We start from the raw sequence: 18,656 nt of genomic DNA, 5'->3' as shown, positions 1-18,656 counted from the left end.
ATGATGATTTTTAATTACATGTGTTCATTATATCAATAGGGTGATTTTATTTTGCTCAAATAACTGAAATAGAAAATAATATTTTGGATTGTGTACTTTTACTAAAACTTGGCCTAGTATAGATTATAGTAGCCTGTGATATATTAAGATACCCACATGGTTTTCAGACAATGTACAAACAGGCCACTCAGCACATTGTTTTATAATTTTTTGCCAAAAAAACCCCCCAAAAACCCTTGATACGGGTTCCAATTTTCTATTTCCAATTGTTTTCCAATTGAATTTTTAATTTCAGTTTTCATCTTTTTTATCGTATTTCTAGAAAATCTATTGGTTCTTTTTCAAGTCTGCTTATCACTGTTTTCATTTCGTGTTCGCTGTAAATGTTCCTTTTTTTTAAACTTTGCATATTTGAATCATTTCTTATTTATTTATTTATTTATATACTTGCCTTGTGGACTTTATTTTTTTTAATTAATTTTTATTGGAGTAGAGTTGATTTACAATGTTGTGTTAGTTTCTTCTGTACAGCAAAGTGGATCAGTTATACATATACATACGTCCACTCTATTTTAGATTCTGTTCCCATATAGGCCATTACAGAGTATTGAGCAGAGTTCCCTGTGTTATACAGCAGGTTCTTATTAGTTATCTATTTTATATATAGTAGTGTGTATATGTCAATCCCAATCACCCAGTTTATCCCCCTCCCTTTCCCCCTTGGTAACCCTAAGTTTGTTTTCTATATCTGTGACTCTATTTCTGTTTTGTCAATAAGTTCATTTGTACCATTTTCTTTTTAGTGAGTTACTTAAGTTTTTAAAGTGTTTTTTTGTTTGTTTGTTTTTCATCTTTTTGGCCACGCCACACAGCTTGCGGGATCTTAGTGAAACCGGGCATTGAACCCAGGCCCTCGGCAGTGAAAGCACTGAGTCCTGACCACTGGACTGCCAGGGAATTCCCCATGTTCCCTGTAGATGTTCTTGACTTGGTAATTAACTGCTTTAAACATGAAAACGTATAGTTGTTTTAAAGTCAGTAACTGACCCCTCCGATATACACACTGTGTGTATCTGTTTTGCTAGTTCCTGCCCGTATTGTCTTGCTTCTTTGTGTGTCTGGTTATCTTTGACTGTGTCCTGCTCAATGCCTGTGACACGTTATTTATGGAAGCTCCTTGAGGCCTAAGATGGATATGCCCTCATCCAGAGAGGTTTTCAGTTAGTCCTGCCGGGCACGAGAGGAGACTACAAAAGTCCTGATATTCATCTCATCCCAGGCTAAATACACAGCAACTCTTCACCCGGTTACTAAAGTCAGAGACACAAGACTCCTCTCTTTTCCTCACCCCCCTCTAAACACATTAGCAAATCATGTTAGTTCTGTCTCCAAAGTATCCCCAATCCAGTCACTCACCCCCGTCTGTGCCTGGTGAAAGCTCTCATCCCCTCTTGCCTGGACCACGGCAGGAGCCCAGCTGGTCTCTCGGCTTCCACTCCTGCCTCTACTAATCCTTTCTCCACACACTGTCAGAGGGATGGCTTAAACATGTGAATTAAATCATGTCATTCCCCTGCTTAAATCTCCTCAATCAATTCCTATTGCATGTGAAATAAAATCTAAGTTTCTTATTGTGGTGTAAGGCCCTGAGTAATCTTTTCCCTCCTCTCCAACCACTCTTCCTCTCGCTGGCCTTGATCCAGCCACACTGATTTCCTTGCTCGTCCTTAAACAGGTCAAAGCCTTTCCCATTTAAATACCTCTACTCTTGCTTTCCTTTGGCCTGGAACATTCTTACTCCTGTTCCTCGTCTTTGATATCTTAGCTCAATGTTACCTTCTAGGAAAGGGCTTCCTGTCACCCCACTCTACGTTAGGACCCTCTGAACCAGAGCTGTGGTTCTCTACCGTAGCAGCCTGGCTCTGTCCCTTACTGCATATTCTGTATGCTCCTTTGAGACTTTACTTACTTTTTGTTACATCTCCCCACAACTAGAATGTAAGCTCTGTGAGCCCAGAGATCTTGTCTGTCTTGTTCACTGCTGCGTCCCCAGCACCCAGAAACGTTCCTGGCACATGTAGTTACTGTGAATATTTCCCACATAAAAAAAATGAGGCTGCAGAGCCAGCCCTTGGGGTCAGTCTTTATGACCCCAAAACTTGTGCTCTTTCTCCTACATTCTGCTCTCAGGGCAGAGTCTGGAATCCGTGGGAAGGGAACTGGCTGAGGGTCAGATCTGGCTTCTGCAGCGACTCTGGTAGTGCCATCGGACAAGTCCTTTCCTCCCCGCTGGCCTCCGTTTATCCACCAGTGCTAAGGTATGACGCTCTGAGCCACAGGGACCTTGCCAGTGAGAGGAACAGAAGCAGATCCCTCTCTGTCCAGCAGGTAGAGCCATTGGCTCTTTTGAACTTGGCTGCCGGGATCTCTCATTCAGAATGTTGAGATGTCTTCTCATCAAAACGCACACTCTACTATCACCTACCGCCACCACCAAACACCAGTGAGGTGTTCATTTTTTTGCTCACATTTTAAAATTTTTTAAATGTTCATTTATTTAGTTTTACTTGTTAAAGAAACTTTTTATTTCGGAATATATTTAGATTTACAGAAATGTTATGAAAATACTAGTTTCCATATACTCCACACCTATTATTTCCCCTGTTATTAACATCATACACATATGGCACATTGGTCACATTTATGAACAAATATCGATACATTATTATTAACTAAAGTCCACACTTTATTCAGGTTTCCTTAATTTTTTATTTTATTTTTTTGGCCACGCCAGGGGTCTTAGTTTCCAGACCAGGGATCGAACCCATGCCCCCTGCAGTGGAAGAACAGAGTCCTAACCACTGGAGGGCCAGGGAATTCCTGGGTTCCTTTTGTTTTTAACCTATGTCTATTTTCTGTTTCAGGATCCTATCTAGAACACGTTACATTTCGTCATCATGTTTCCATAGGCTCCTCTTGGCTGTCCCAGCTTCTCAGACTTTCCTTGCTTTTGATGACCACCAGGGAGGTTTTAGGTTTTTTTTTTTCAGTTGATGAACAGTTTTACTAGAAAATGAACAATCTTTCCCAGTGTTTGAGACATAATGGACATATAACACTGTATAAGTTTAAGGTATAGGACATAATGATTCGATATGTGTATATATTTCAAAGTGATTGCCACAGTAAGTTTAGTTAATATACCAGGGGTGGTTTGTAGATGGGACTCCAACATGTGTCTTGAGCTTATGGTCACTTAAGGTTCAAAGCTGAAAGATACAATGCTTGGCCCTCTGGGGAACTTAGGCACAAAATTCTTGTGGTAGAAATTGGTAACTTCCTACTCAGGTTCTTATTAGGCTGACCTTCAGAAGTGGTCCTCTCGATAAAATGTTTCTAGTGTGCCTGCCGTGTGTTTGGCCCTGTGATCGGCACCAGTGGGGGGTAGAGCAGAGACAGGGTCCTTTTGGGGCTTCCAGTCCAGTTCTTTTGTTCAAGTTGGAGAATAGACGCACAGGAAGGCAGAAGGTAACACTGCACCTTCCTGTTTCACCCAAGGATGTATCCAAGGTGGAAAAAAGGTGACAGGTCCCTGGAATGCCTTCCCATAGGACCTCTGAAGGGCATGGCCTCAGAACTGGAGGATTTGGAATGAGAGGAGGTTTAGGGAATTCTCAGTGTTGTGCTCTCAGCTCCTGGAATCCAGCCCCCGTATTTCAGTGGGCTGGGGTGGGGGAGACTGGGGCCTGGAGTTTCCTTCCCCACCTTGAGAAAGAAACTTGTAAGCCTTCGTGGTCACCATTGCTTTCTAATTCAGTTTAATAACTTAAGTCCTTTCTGTGCTCCTCAGCTTATAAGAGGCCCCATCACGTCCTAGCAGCATCTTTGGGAGGTCAGGGCCGTTTCTTTCAGCCCCATTTTACCTGTGAAGAAACTGAGGCTCACGTCCTACTCGGCAGATAGTGGAGGTGGAATTTGAATCCAGCTCTTTCTGGCTCCTAATTTTCATTTCTGCCCCCACCATATCCTGTGGTGTATGGCCCTCAAGCTTAGAGGAAGACAGTGTTTTGGGAAACTTTTCCTCTTGATCCACTAAGTTATATTCTGCTCAGAAGTTTGGGGTCTGCTCTAGTTTGTGGACTGGGAGGGGAGGAGGCCCCTGCTCCAGCCCAAGCCTGCCCTTCCTGGGGAATCTGGCAGAGGAGACAGGCCAGGGCTTGGAGGCAGAGGACGTGGGTGTATTGCCCACCTGTGGCTCTCACTAACTGTGGGAGTAAAAAAATCACTTTTTCCTTGTGATCCTCAGTTTCTCCATCAATGAAATGGTGCTTATACACCTGTCCAGAGGTTTTATTGCAGCGACTAAGTGATATAAAATTGTTTGTCAGCTGAAAGCCCCATTCAGGGATAAAAGAGGTGGTTATCATTTCCAGTGAGAGATCCAGGACCCTAAATCCAGGGAAGCTGCTTGCCTGTAGGGCCAGGCTGAAGAAAGAAACTCATGTTCTGAAACTCCAAACTCATGTCCAGGAAAATGCCAAGCTGAATCCCCTACCCATCCCCAGACACTTCTGCTCCCTCCCACACTGGAAGCACTGCAAGCCCGGAGCAGAGAGGAGACTCCAGTACCCTTTAGCATTGGATGTCAAAGCATCTTGAAGCCAAGACGTAGCATCCGTTTCAGCTCCAAACTCTCAGCTTCTAGAACAGGGTGGGCCACACACAGAACACTCAGGTGTTGAGTGAATGAATGAATGAGTGCACGAGTGAATGAAGAAATGCCAGGGCTGTCAGCAGGTCCAGAGTTTACCTCCTAACCTCCAGGCTCCCGTTGGGACCTCTCAACCTTCTCAGGTCACCACCCTTCCCTTTTCACAGAAGTGCATGACACCAGGTGTACCAAAAAGGCAAACTGGACTTTATTATAAAGTTGGCTACAAAGTCACCGCAGCACCACGAGGTGACCACCTGGGTAGTCCCAGGCAGTTGGGCAGCCGGGTGAGTCCCGCACCAGGTACACGCACTCGTGCAAGCACACGTGTGACGGCGGCAGGTCTGCCTTCCTCCATCGGAAAGGAACGTAGCGTCTCTTCGCGCCCCCCACCCCAGGCGCGGGGCGCAAAAGTCACAAGAAGGGCCGCCAGGGCGGCAGAGTCCATCGGAATTGAAATCCCGTTACTGGTGTGTAGAGAATTCTACGTGGGTGTCAAGAGCCCCTCAGGGCACAGGCTGGCCCAGGTGGGCACTGCCTTTCCCCCACCAAGGCCCAGGGGTGGCTTGGCCCCCCGGAGTGGAGAACTGGCCCAGGCCCATGGGGCAGCGCGGGGCGGGGGAAGTGAGACTCCCCCATTCTCCGCTTGAAATCCCATTCAAGGAAACTCACTACGAGTGAATACAGATTGAAATGGAAACTGGGATTGCTTGATGTCTCTAAATTTTAAAAAGAAGCTCCCCTCCCTTGCCCTCCCACCTCCCCCCCCCAAATCCTGCAGGGCCTGGGGAATCGGATCTATCCCCCTCTGGCCCCCAGAATCCCCCCAACAATCCCGGGGGGGTGGAGAGCGGCTCCATGTCTTGATGACAATATGCCATACTTGACGACGTTAAGTCACAGACTTATTCAAAACGTTGGTTCCCCTCCACTTCCATCTGCAGAGAGAGAGAGAGAGAGACAACAGTCAGTTAGGCCTATTAGGAAAGACAGGCTGAGGATGTGGTGCACTGTTGGCACATAGTATGGGCTTCCAGTACGCTGGTCCAATGACTGAATGATCACCAGAGGCTCAGAAGATACGGGAGTAGTTTGGATGAATGGAGTGAAATTATGTCTGTGGTTTTGGAAAGGATGGAGCCATAGCAGGGACACTCTGTCGGGGCCAGGGGCTGAGTCCCACTCTCTTTCCCAAACTCCTATAAGCTCTCACTCTGTATTCCCTTTGGGGGACAAAGAATACTGAGATAGAGCTCTAAACCCGCTTCCATCAGTTTGTTGTGCAACCTCAGGGGAGTTTCTTTAACTTCGGGATCTTGACTGTCTTCATCTGTAAAATGGGGTGGGATGGCTGATCTAGGTCCCTCGTAGAGTTAAGAAGCACAAACCGTTACCCAAGATTCTCTTGCATCTTATCCCACACCCCTAATCTCTGCCCCCCAGGCCTACTTGTCCAGAACTTCCATATTGTTTTCATTAGTTCTTATCCTAACCGCTATCCTACACAGCAGGTGATCTTATCCTATTAGTGAAACTGAGGAACAGAGAGGGCACTTTACTCATCTAACTCCACCCAGCACCTCATTGGCAGGAGAGGAACTTGAGTTCTTGAACATTTTAGCTCAACTCACCTTCATGGAAGCTGTCTTGAACTTGGCTCTGGAGTTGATGCAACTCATCAGTAAACCCATCGTAGGGGAATGCTGAGACACCTGTCTCAAAGGCGGTTTCGTATGTGGCCAGGTCCTCCAGGAAGCTGCTATCTTCTGGGGACAGGTTGTTGCGAGGTGATGGGGCCCCTCCTGGGACTGCTGCCTCAGGATCCTCTGAACTCCATTCCCCATTGGGGTCTGGGGTAGAGAGATCCATGAAGATGTCTTCCACGGGCGTCTCTTCCAGGAATATATCAGGGTCAGTCAGGAAATCCAGGTCCTGGCATTTCCAGGGTTTTAGGTCCAGGCTGAGCACAGGGGGGCCAGCTCCTGCCAGGGAAAGGTTAGGGTCCAGGGGCTCCAGCCCGCCAAGTGGCTCTAGCCCACCCGTGCCAGCCTCTGCTGAGAAGGGCCTGTCCATGCCCTGAGCCAACTGGCTGATCTGCTGGATAAGACGGTCTATCTCATTCTGCTCCTTCTCCGAATAGTGGAAGAAGCTCTGCTTGACTGGAGAGGCCTCAGGTGTAAGCAGGCCTTCGGGCACCAGGGGGACATCCACAGAGAGGGGGCCCCGGAGCTGGGCTAGGGCCAGGAGTGTGCAGTCCCCATTACCAGGGCTGCTAGGACTTGGGGGCAACTTCTCATAGAGAAAACTGCATCCCTCCTGGGCGAAGTAAGTCTTGGTGGGATTAGGGCTCAGTTGCTCTGGGAAAGTTTGGCTGGGGCTGTTCAGGTGTGCTTGGAATGCTGTGCTTGGAGAAGTCACCTGCTCATGGGCAGGGCTGTTCAGACGCTCTGGGAAGGTGGCAGTGCTGGGAAGCAGCTGATCTGGGAAAGTGGAGGTGCAAGGATCTTCATAGCTTCTGGCTGAGGTTTCAGTCAGTTGGCCTTGTAGTGGGCTAGTCAGTGGATCTGGGAAAGTTGCACTGCTGGGCGTCAATTGATCAGAGAAGGTCACAGTGCTCGGAGTCAGCTGTTCTTGGAGAGAGCTGGATGGAGTGGGCAAGTGGGTCTGGAAGGGCTCATGGAGGCTGAAGAGGAAAGCACAGCCTCCCGGCTGGTGGGGCGTGTAGGGTGGGGTGCACACAAGATCCTTGCTCAGGTCTGCTTGAAGAGAAGGCTCAGGGCCAGATGGGAATGTCAGGTAACTGAAGCCAAGCTCTTTGGGGGGTTGGGGAAGCTCTTCTGGTGTTGAGACAGCACCCAGCTCAGGAGCACTGGGGAAATTGGTGCTTCGGGGAGGCCCCATGGTGAAGAGTGGATTAGGGCCAGAGCATTGCTCCTGCGAGAGGATGCTCTCCGGGAATGAGGGCAGCATGGTCGGGGTGCCCAGGACATAGGCTGCCTGGGTTTCTTCAGAGTTTAACTGCTGGCGGAGGCTCCAGGCTTCCGTGTCACTGGAGAGGAGAGAAGAGGCAGCCGGTAAGGGTGTGGTGTCCATTCCCAGAGAAGTTCTCTGATTTGTATCTCCTCCATGTCCACCTCAGCTGCCTCCCAGGCCCCTGGCTTGCAGCTCACCTGATTGGGTAGTTATTGGCAGTAATGGGACCCTCCGGACCTTCTGAATATAAAAGGCAATAAATCCATGCCCAGCCTCCAGGCTTGGCCAGCAGTCTCACCACCATCTCTGCTTGAATATCTCCACTCTCAGCCACTGAGGAGAAAGAAGAGATGCAGAGTTAGGACACCCATCAGACAGCACCACCTATTCTCCCCGCTCTCTGACCTCTCCACTGAATTGGGGTATTCATGACATCCTCTTTTCTGACTACCTTAACCTGCACCATTCAACTCCCCACTTTGACCTCACCACTCAGAGTCCCCCAGTTCTGATTCTATTCTCACCTTGACTCCTTACCCTAGTGTTCACCCTATAGCATCCAAAGCTGTTAGCCTCTGATATCTCCCCGACATCAGTCTTGATCACAGCCCTTCTTGGTCAGGTTTCCCATGCCCTTTCCCAACTCCCTGTCTTGTCCTCAGCCTCTCTGGACACTCACACAGGCGGTAGTGTTGAGCAGAAGCGTGGCCCAAGTCCTCAGGGTGCAGCAGTCCATACCATGATTTACAGAGCAGTTCACTGCGCTCAAAGCCCAGGTAGATTAGGACACTGGGAAGGTGGAAAGGATGAGGTCAGCTTTCTGTTTTCCCTGCTTGATACCCAGGCATCTCACTCCCTCCCAGGTCTTCTGCACCCTTAGATCCCATCCTCCCTGTCCCTGACTCCAGAATCTAGGGTCCCCTCACCTCTGACCTGCCTTTTCCCTGGAGTCTGAACACTCTGGGCTTACCTCTCTGAGATGTCCAGCAGGGCCAGGTCCTTAGCGTGATGGCTCTGGAACATGGCCAAGAAAAGTGAGGCAGGGCCAGGACCAGGGCCAGGGCCAGGGCCAGGGCGGGGTCTTGTCTCCAGTGGAGCACAGAAAGCTGTGAACACAGGATTTCCTGCCCAGTAGGCCCCAGGTGGGTGAGCGTGGAATCGGCCTCGAATAAGCACCAGTTTGTTGCCTGCACTCTGGCGCCTGAGGGACTTGGAAGTGTTGAAGCGACAGCGGAAGAGGCGATCTAGGTGAGTGAAGAGAAAAACTGGTAAGAGAGTGAATGGCTGAGAGAGATGGCAAATGGGAAGGAGCAGGGCAGCAGGAGGCATATTGGATTGAGGAAAGGAGAAAGGAGTTCTCACCATTATCCAGAGCGGAGGGCAGGGTGAGTTGCTGGCGCACAGTTAGGTGGTCAGCTGGGTCAATGATGTCGTAGATACTGTCACCCTGGGCAACCAGGTCCACCTGGAGAAAGGTAAAGGAGAGATGACCATTAATGAAGGCAGCAAGAGCCAATCCTTGGCACATAGCATCTTGTAGGCTATAACTTCCTCCCCTGTAATTCCCAGATTCTCAAAAGTGGAAAACTCATTGTGTTCCCATCCGTGCTGCAGTCCAAGCTGAAAGGGTCCTCAGCACTCACCATGGAGTGGCCCAGATGCTCGCTCACACTCTCAGAGAGATATAGCAGCTTCCCCTCCGCCGTGAACACAAGCAGGAATCCAGGTAGTGCTGCCACTATGTCTTCAAGCTCTTGAGCTGAGAGAAGCCCTGTGGGGCCCGCCAGAGGAGTGCCTGCAGAGTGAGAAGACAGGGTGAGTCAGGAGGAAGACTGGGAAGCAAAGCAGAAGTGAGAAAGACATGGACCGGGTTTCAGAAAATTCTGAGGAATTTCTCATGGACCTGCTTCTGCACACACCTGTTGACCTGCTGCCCACAGCTCTTGCCCGGGGAACCTGTTGCTGGATCTCTCCAGCCAGCGAGCCCTTCGACTTCTAAGTCGGGGCTGGGGCTTTGGCGGGTCTGTGTTTCAGGACCACGGACAGCGCTCCAAAGCCGACCGAGCGTTCAGCACCGCGGGCAGTGCCTTGCAACCCGGTGGTGCTGTCAGCACCGCGGGCAGCGCTCCACCGGCTGCAGAAGAGCCCTTCCAGTATCGTGAACAGCATCTGTGCTTCCCCAGGCTTTGGCGGCTCCGTCCCTGTAACTTCCCGGGTTTCCCTTCGCTGGCTCCCCGGAGCGCCTCTACGCTGGTGGGGACTGGGGCCATTCCGTCCTGGCTCTCCCCCTCCCATAAGTCTGGCACCAGGGACACTATCCAGGCTCTCTAATCCTCATTCAGAACTAAGGTGAGGTTTGGACAGAACTCAGGAGGAAAAGTGGGAATTCCTGAGTTCTCCTAGTTCCTTCTCACCCCAGCTCGCCGACACGCTGCCCTAGACCTGCGGCAGTCCCAGTGGGTTCCCTCTGCTTCACTCTCCCCGGCGCGCGCCAGCTCGTGTCTCCGCCCCAGTTTGCTCACCTCCAGCGAAGAAGACGCCCTTGCGAGTGTAGATGCAGGCAAGACTCATAATGTGCAGGTAGGACAGCCGGACCTTGTCCGCTTCGGCCAGCGGCAGCAGCTCCTTGAGGTTCCGGATCTCAGCGTTGATCTGGTCGCGGCGCGCCTTGGAGGCGCCCTTGGTGGAGCGATACATGACTAGCGGCTGCGGAGCTCCAGCTCGGGCGCTCCGAACACCTGCGTTCCTGTCCCAACGCACCGGTGGCTTCCTCCTTGCTTCCCCGTCTCTCGCTCAGGCTCTTTCTCTCTCTGTCTCCTCTCCTGGGCTCCGCTCGGCTGCGCTGCCCCCCTTGCCTGCCTTGTTCCGCCTTATATAGCTCCTGTCAGGCGTGGGGGGCTCGCTTTAGAGAAAGGGGGGGCGGGAGGCTGGGCTAAGCAAGCTGCAGCGGGAGCTGCTGGCTGGGGTTGGGGGGGCGCGCTCCTCCTCCCTCCCAGGCTTCCGACGTCATCCCATGACGTAGAACGAGAGCGGGAGGGGTGCCGGGAGGAGGGGGAGAACGCAGGCTGCGGAGGGGGCCGCGGCTGGCGGCAGCTGCGCCGAGAAGCAGGCGCTGCTTTAGGAAGGCCTGAAAGGGGGTGCAGGGACCCAGGTATCCTAATGTATTCAGCTGAGGGAAGGGACAGGGCAAGGGTTGGGGCGGTCTGAAGCCCCTGGCAGGAGAGTCTGTAGAGGGGCTCGCTCTGACAATGATTTTTCTGAAGAGATAAGGGAAAGGGGAGGAGCAGGGTCGTACACAAATCCCCCCTCCCTATTTGCCAAAGGTCAAGTTCGTCTGGGGCGGGGCGATGGGGGTGGGGAGAAGGACCTTCCTTGGCCTCTGTGGGATAGGTCACAGCTGGGGTTTCTCTCTAGGGATTACTCAATCCGGGATTCCCTTAGTCACTTTCAAAGAACATATCTCCTCCTCCCCCCTTTCCAAAGCCGGGCCTTGCTGATTTAGCAGGGGGAGGCCGGTGGGGCTCTATGTCCCTAGGATGGGTGGGAAAAGGGTCCTGAGGGAGAGGAACCAGATGAATCTGGCCTTGGTTCTACTTTCCCACAGCCAAGAATAGGAACACTTGCACCAACGCCGCAGTCGGCAGTGACTCTTCGTTTCTCTGTCAACTAATTAACCTCAGCCACTGACGGGGGAAACTGAGGCAGGGTCCCAGGGCCTGGTGAGGATCTGGGTCTACACCAAGGTATCCCTTCCCCCATTGCCAGCCCTCAGAGCCAGCGGCTCCCCCCGCCACCACCCCCATATCCCTCCACCCCCCCGCTCGAGTGCAAGCCTCGTCTCTCCGCGGGCCGGGGGCGGGGGCGGGGCCGGGGGAATCCCAGCTCCATATTAGGACAGGAATCCTCCGGCGGCTGCTGCGGCGGCGGCAGCGGCGGGCGGGGCCTGGCTGCCTCCGCCACGCTCCGGAGGGCTCCCCCCTGCCTCCAGCGGGGAGGATGGGGACGCAGCAGAGAAGCGAGGGGGCCGTGCTGGACCCTCTGCACGATCCAGGCACCTACCAGAGACCCCTTAACTCCGTCGGGCTGTCCACACTCCCCTCCAACCCCCTCCCCGTCATCGGCGGTAGGATTCCTCGTTGTCTCTCCTTCTTCAACTCTCCACATACCCCCCACCGCCCCGCACCAGCTAGTTTCTTTATCTCATTGCCGGCTTGGTGGTCTATCTCAACTTTGTGCGCCCTCTGCGCCCCCCCCCCCAACGTCCCCCTTCTGCTCTCTGTCGTCTCTCTTCTTTGTCAATTTTGTCTCCACATCATATCACTTTGCCCTATCATTTCCCTCTTTCTTCTTGCTCTTTTCTGCACGGATGGTCACTCTCTCCTGGGGTTGAAGGGTGCCTTTGTTTCCCCCAAACAAAGGGGAAAGAAATGGGCTAGGGGACATTTTATCTGAAATCGAATTCTGTGGGGTAAGGGTGTGTGTGAAGTCACGTGAGGGGCTGGGGATGGGACCACTTAAAATTTGGGGGAAAGGGATTGGCCTGATTGTAGAAAGCCACGTAGGAGGGGTGGAGATAAACTTTGACACCAAGAAGCAAAATTTGGGGTCTTCACTCCACGTGGAAAAGGGTGGAAGCAAGAGAGGTAGAGTGGGAGGAGGAGAGACAGCTGAGAAGAAGGCTGTCTAAGAAGGGGGTCTCTGAGGGCCCAATCCTGACCTCTTGTGTATTTTGGGAGAGGTTGGGTCCATCCACATCAACCTTCCCGTATTCAGTGGCACAGCTGAGATGGAGGGAAGGGGTATGTCTGTCTGCCACTATCTCTAACCCTATTTACCTGGGTGACAGAAAAATGGTTCCTTCAGAAAGCGTATCTCTGTTCCACTTTCATCTCTGTCTGACCCCCAACGTACTCACCCACCCCTCGCTCAAGCTTCTGTTTGGACAAGCCCTTAATCTTTGGACCCCTTTCCTGTAGGAAAATCCAGGGCAGTGTTCCTGTTTTATTCACTTATTGGTTCTTTATCCCTGACTGAGAGGCATTCTTAGTGTTCCTCTCCATGACCAGAGGTGCCTGTTGGTTTGGTCCAGCAAGCTGAGCAGAGCCGCGGTGAAAGAATGGGGCACTCGCCGCTGTCCGTGGTCCTGAACTATCCCAAGGAATGTCATATGGAACATGGGACGTTAAAGTAGAGCTTGAATCCATACAGGTCTCACAGTGAGGCCCCAGCTGGCTGTGCCCTTGTCCTCTGAGAATGAATAAGGGGGTGGATTGTAGGGGGGCAGGATATCTGAGCTCTAGGAGTGAAGTAAATGCGGAGGGGGGGGGGAACTGGGCTCAAGGGAAGAGCCCTTGGATTTTTCCAGAATGGACTGGAGGGGAAGGCACTCTGGAAGAGAAGAAGGGTCTAGAAAGGGACAAGGGAGGGGGCACAGAAGAGCTCATCCTAGCTCGCCCACTCTGATTCAAGTTGAGAAGCGCTGTATGCCCCCATGTCTTCTCTCCCCAGGCCAACTCCCACACCCCTTGCATCCCACCTCCTTAAAGCTATTTTTAACTGTGGAGAACCAAAAATAGCTTGGCAGCAGCTTCAGTATGTGGGAGAGGAGCTATTTATATCACCAGTGATGGTTCCAAAATAGCAAGCAGGAGGAGGGGGGCGGCTGGCACGCTAGAGAGCTCCTGGCCGCTGCTAAAAATACTGGCAGTGTGAGTCATCCTGGCCTGGCTGAGTCACCCCACACACACCTCCCTCCCCCTCCCAAGCAGCAGGCGGCAGCAGCAGAACAGGCTAAGAATTGGAAGTCTGAGATGAGGGAGGTATTAGAGCCCATTGACTATAAGAAAGTGGGCAAGGGAATGAATTCAGAGGGGGGCCTTGGGGTGAGTTTGTAGAAGAAATGGGGGGAGCAGAAGCCACCCACCCAAACTCTCTGTGTGAGCCTGCAGCATTTCCAGCTATGCACTGCTGCTTGGGGATGCTTGGGCAATTGAAGGGAGGGGGCCAGACTCTGAGAATGTGCGTGTGTGTCTGTCTGTCCATCTGACCATGACTGTATTTGTAGGCCTCTGTATGTCTGTTCGCATGTGTCTTCATAGCTGTGTGTCTGTATCCCTTTATATCTATGCATTTCCTTATGCCTGCGTCTATGCCTGTCTTTATTAAGAATGTCTATGATTTCCTGTGTTGTGTGTAGTTCTATGTTTGTGCTGGTATGTATTTATATGTTTGCAGCTTTCTGTGTGCCTCCCTGTACATGTGTGTGTTTGTGTCCACGTGTGAGTTGGCTCTGTGCCTTTCTCTCCCAGCACCTGATGGTGTGTGCGGATTTGCTTGCATCCCTAGCCTCAATGCACCTTCTGTTGCCCTCTCAGATGTCACTTGTTGGGCTCTTGCACCATTTATGCCTTAATCATCTCTCTCCACCCAACATCTTCCCTTCTCTCCAGCTCTTGGACCCCAACGATTTGTGAAGGTCTCTCTGCATGCAATCTCTAGCTAAAAGATGGAGGAAAGGAGCCCCGTATGACCTCTTCCTTTTCTCTTGAACCATCCTGAATTGTCCCTGGCCTGCAGGAGTAAATGGTTTTCCATCACTCCATATTTGGGGAGCTGAGGAAAGAGAAGGGCTTTCTTTAGTTCTAAAAAAAAAAAAAAAATTCCTGGTGTGGGCACAAGCATGCGCAGCGCACACACACACACGCACACACATACACAACTGAAAGAGAGAATGAGAGAGAGAAAAAATATCAAGGTCCCTTCTTTACCGAGACAAGCTCGCATCTGTTGCCATGGCAACCCCGCCCACTCCTTCCCCGAAAAATCACCAAGAAGAGGTGATGGCATCGAGGAGGGATTGGCTGATTTATTTCTTTATTATTTTTTCCGAAAAAGGGATTTTTATAGCAAGAACAGGCCGTGAGATCCCTTGCCCCTGTCTTACATGGCTTTACTGGGGACCTGGAGGGACATCACCCCTCAGCCTCTATCAGAGAAGAGAAGGTATATCTTTTCCAGAGATTTCAGGGAGGATGACCTGCTGGGAGGGAGCTGGAGGGTGAGTGGGGAGTCTGTTTCTTTAAAACAGCATGGAGATTCCTGATTAAGGCTAATTTTCTGGAGACTTGGGGCAAGGATCTAGACAGGGAGCTGTCAAAGTGTATCCTGTATGGCTCTGGACAAATGTGTCTATGAGAAGGACAAAGAGGGAGGGAGGGAGGGAGGGAGAGAGAGAGAGAGAGAGGGAAAATATGAATGAATGAATGAATGAATCACTTGATGGGTCTTCGGAACAGATGACAAGATGCCAAAGGATGCAAAATCTCAGTGGTTGTCAGGTCAGACAGACAGACAAGATGGCTCAAGACAGGTCCATTAAGGCAATTGGTGGTGCTGCAAGTCACCACCAGACCACAGGTGCAGCTGCTTGACTTGGACCCCAGGGAAATTGGGGTCATAGGTGAACAATCTAGAAGAGCATTGAAGCTTACCTTTCCAAACTCTAGTCCCAGCCTGAGTCTCAAATGCCTCCTCTGAAGCCTGGCCACCAGCCACTGTAGCCACATCACTTTCTCAAGTGAACTGTAGCCTCCTGCCAAATGACTGCATGGTGGAAACGAAGGGATTCCTCATTTCTTCCTGTGTTTGGCTTGCTGCATAAATGGGGTCACTTGGGGCTGGAGACTGGAAAGCCAGACCAAGAATCTGATTCTAGAGAGAAACGCCTCCTCCCTTCCAGCAGGCTCCTGCCCAACCTCAGCAGGCAAGGGCATGGCCTGAGGAGGGGGTTAGCTCTACCTGAAGTGATGGAACAGAGGGATGAAAAGACTTCAGATCTGTTCTGACCTGTTAGACCTATTCTCATGCCAAATCAGGTTGATAGTATTATGCTCATTTGATAAACAGTGAAACTGAGGCTCAGACACAATGACTTACTCAAAGTCACACAGCAAGTTATTGGCGATGCTGAGCCTTAAGCCGAGCTCTTGCTCCCAAGTCCAGGCTTTCTCTTGTACCTTGGAGTAGAGTTGAAGTCTGCAAACTCTGACTTGCATGCCAAATATAACCCACAAAGTGCTTTTGCAAATAAAGTTTTATTGGCACACAACCACATCCATTTGTTTATATATTGTCTATGGCTGTTTTCACCCTACAATGGCAGAGTTGAGCAGCTGCAACAGAGACCATATGGCCTGAAAGCCTAAAATATTTACAAACTGACACTTTACAGAAAAAGATTGTTTTCTTTTGGAGTAGAGGATGATATTCACGCTAGGAATATCTTTGCTCATCTCTCTCTTTCTCAACCAGAAGCTCTCTGGACCCAGGGCATACCAAAATGTCATTTCATCTCCCTTTACTCTTCCAAATGCCATGGAGCAGTAGTGTCCCTGTACTCCTTAAGGGTGAAGAGATTGGGAAGCCCTATGGGCTAGGCTCCTTACTAGCTTCTAGCCACTCTGTAGCTGTATGGATGTAGCCTCCCCATGCAGAACTGATGTTCCGCATCCTGTCCCCATGGCAACATGAGTTGGAGTTAGCAATGAAGAGTCAGGATACTCCATTCCATCCTACCCCAACCCCAGTCTCAAGACTGCATTTTGGGTGGTGATTAAGGTATTAAACAAGAAGACAAAATGTCCTGTTGGGAGGAAAATGACAGTACTGTGGGGTCTCAGGCCTCCTAGAGCCTCCAGTCTAACCCAGGGGAAGAATCTCTATCCACTTTCTCAGAGAAGTTTAGTAACTTGTCCAGGGTCACACAGCTAGAATGAGATAAATCCAGAATTAGAACCCAGGTCTCCTGATTTCTACTTCTTGCTACTCTTAACTAGGTTGTTCTTTTGAATCTATGAGTTTGAAACCATGTAAACGTTTTCTAACAGATTCCCAAGAACCTCCCCCATCCTGGGGCTAGGGTCCACCAGTCTGCAGTGAAAATATAATCCTCATGTTGGTTTGTACAAAGGCGCACCCTAGCAGGCTGTTTTCTTTCTCTTAAGGTCTTTTCATTATGTTATCACTCCCCCAATTCTACTTGCATAGGGAAGTATTCAGAACATTTCATCTATTTATGGTTATGAAATCAACAAATCTCATGTGAAGAAGGTACACGCTGGCGCCCACACATTGAGACGGTCAGAGCCAGGTGGGTGGGCTGAGCAGAGAAGGTGAGGGGCACGGAACCATGGAGAGGGTGTGAGGGGGAGAGTGTAGCTCAGGTGGGAAAAGATGCAGCTTTTCTAGGGCAGGGTCTGAAGGCAGGGCTGAGAGAAGATGTGGCACAAGCAACGCAGTGAGGAGCGTGTCAGACCAGCCATGTTCCAAGGAGGGAAGGAAAATCAATCAACTGAAACCACTCTTTAAATGCAGTTCGGGGACCCAACACTTCCCCAAGCACTGTAGGGGAGAAAGGAGTGCAGGATGCCTGCCTTGCCCTCAGGGAGCTGGAGGTCTGGGGGAGGAGACAGACCTTCCGCATATTCAGTCATTAGTTCAGTCCAGTTTCAGGATCCTCTCCATCACCGCTCTCCAGCTGGCTAACTCCTTGTCCTCTGGTCCTCCGGTTGGGTCCAGGGCCCCTCCTCAATGCCCCCCGCGGCCGCCTGTGCTTCCTCATCAGTGCAGTTCTCATCCTACATTGTCACCGCCTGTTTGCTTGTCTGTCTCCCCCACCAGCGTCTATGCCTGGTCTCGTATTCTCAGCATCCAGCATAGGGTCCGGCCCAGAGCAGGGCCTCAGGTATGTCACTCATTCATTCATTCACGCACACACATCTGAGGGCTGAGTTTGTGCCAGCTTCTGTGCTAAACCACTGGTGATGCAGTGGTTTAGAAACACAGCCTTGGTCTTAACCTCAGGGAGCATCCAGGCTGGTGAGAAAGTGAGAACCCGATCAAGCCATTTAAGTGGAATGACTGCTGGGAAGAAGGCATACAGGGTGTTTGGGGACAGCAAAATGAGGGATGACGGAGCCTGGGAGTCTGGGTTGGCTTCCCGGAGGAGGTGTGATTGGGCTGAGTTGCCAGGTGTCAAGTGACTGGCTGACCATGTTCAGCTGTGCTGAGTAGGTGGGGTGGGGTAGGCGGAGTGCAGTATCATAAATCAGACAACACAGGACATGTAGCCACAAAAGAAGCCACCAAAGCCCGTAGCTGTGTTTACAGATGCACGGTGTGAAGGTGCAGAGGGGCAGCCACTGGTAAGGGAGGCCAATCTCCACTTCGACCAGGTTTGGCACCTGTGGCAGGACTGAGATGAAGTGGCTCAGCCTTGAGCAGAGGGGTCCATGGGCAGAAAGCCAATAAGTTCTTTGTGGGAAGGCAGGTGGGTGGGAGGGAGCCTGAGGCTTGGAGAAGCAGGAGCAGGAGAGGGTGGAGGCCAGGAAGGAGGCTCTGGGGTGAGATGCCCACTCGGAGTCCTGGCTCCTTCACATTGGGCAAGTGACTTAACCTCTTGTGCCTAAGTTTACCTGTCTGTCAAATAGGGATGTAAGGAGAATAGTAGCACCTACATCAAAGGACTGATGAGAGGGCTTCCCTGGTGGCGCAGTGGTTGAGGGTCCGCCTGCCGATGCAGGGGACACGGGTTCGTGCCCCAGTCCGGGAAGATCCCACATGCCGCGGAGCGGCTGGGCCAGTGAGCCATGGCCGCTGAGCCTGCGCGTCCGGGAGCCTGCGCTCCGCAACGGGAGAGGCCACAACAGTGAGAGGCCCGCGTACCGCAAAAAAAAAAAAAAAAAAAAAAAAAAGGATTGATGAGGAAATTGAGTTAAATCATTAAAGTACTTGGAACAATGCCTGGCACACAAAAGGAGTACAATCAATGTTGAATGAAGGAGTGTCAGTCATTGTTAACTTTATGAAAATATGATTTTGAACAAGGCTCTGAAGAGATAGCATGGGCTGGTTTGGGAGGTAGCACACGCTCTGTCACTGTAAGTGTGGAAACAGGGCCTGGACACCCACTGGC

General features: G+C 51.1%; 1 protein-coding gene across 1 annotated transcript; it reads right to left on the bottom strand.

The window, feature by feature from the left end:
- Window positions 1-5,620: 5,620 nt before the first annotated feature.
- On the bottom strand, window positions 5,621-10,381 carry NPAS4 (neuronal PAS domain protein 4). The gene is made up of 8 exons (XM_033861741.1): window positions 10,207-10,381; window positions 9,328-9,479; window positions 9,047-9,149; window positions 8,655-8,928; window positions 8,364-8,473; window positions 7,882-8,017; window positions 6,343-7,760; window positions 5,621-5,649 (listed from the first exon to the last, which is right to left on the bottom strand). Exons 1-8 carry the CDS (start codon window positions 10,379-10,381, stop codon window positions 5,621-5,623), a joined length of 2,397 nt encoding a protein of 798 aa, XP_033717632.1.
- Window positions 10,382-18,656: the final 8,275 nt, after the last annotated feature.

This window comes from Tursiops truncatus, chromosome 8 (genome assembly GCF_011762595.2).
Source record: "Tursiops truncatus isolate mTurTru1 chromosome 8, mTurTru1.mat.Y, whole genome shotgun sequence".
In the NCBI taxonomy this organism is placed as follows: Eukaryota; Metazoa; Chordata; class Mammalia; order Artiodactyla; family Delphinidae; genus Tursiops; species Tursiops truncatus.
Note: the sequence above shows the minus strand (reverse complement) of the source record. Positions and strands in the feature narration are given on the sequence as shown.

What these genes read in the sequence shown, in the direction of transcription:
- NPAS4 (XM_033861741.1), bottom strand. Translation starts at nt 10,381, where the DNA reads ATGTATCGCTCCACCAAGGGCGCCTCCAAGGCGCGCCGCGACCAGATC. An exon ending in TGCTCAACACTACCGCCTGT is followed by an intron (nt 8,018 to 8,363) that starts GTGAGTGTCCAG and finishes CTTTCTCCTCAG; the next exon opens with TGGCTGAGAGTGGAGATATT. An exon ending in TCAAGACAGCTTCCATGAAG is followed by an intron (nt 5,650 to 6,342) that starts GTGAGTTGAGCT and finishes CTCTCTCTGCAG; the next exon opens with ATGGAAGTGGAGGGGAACCA.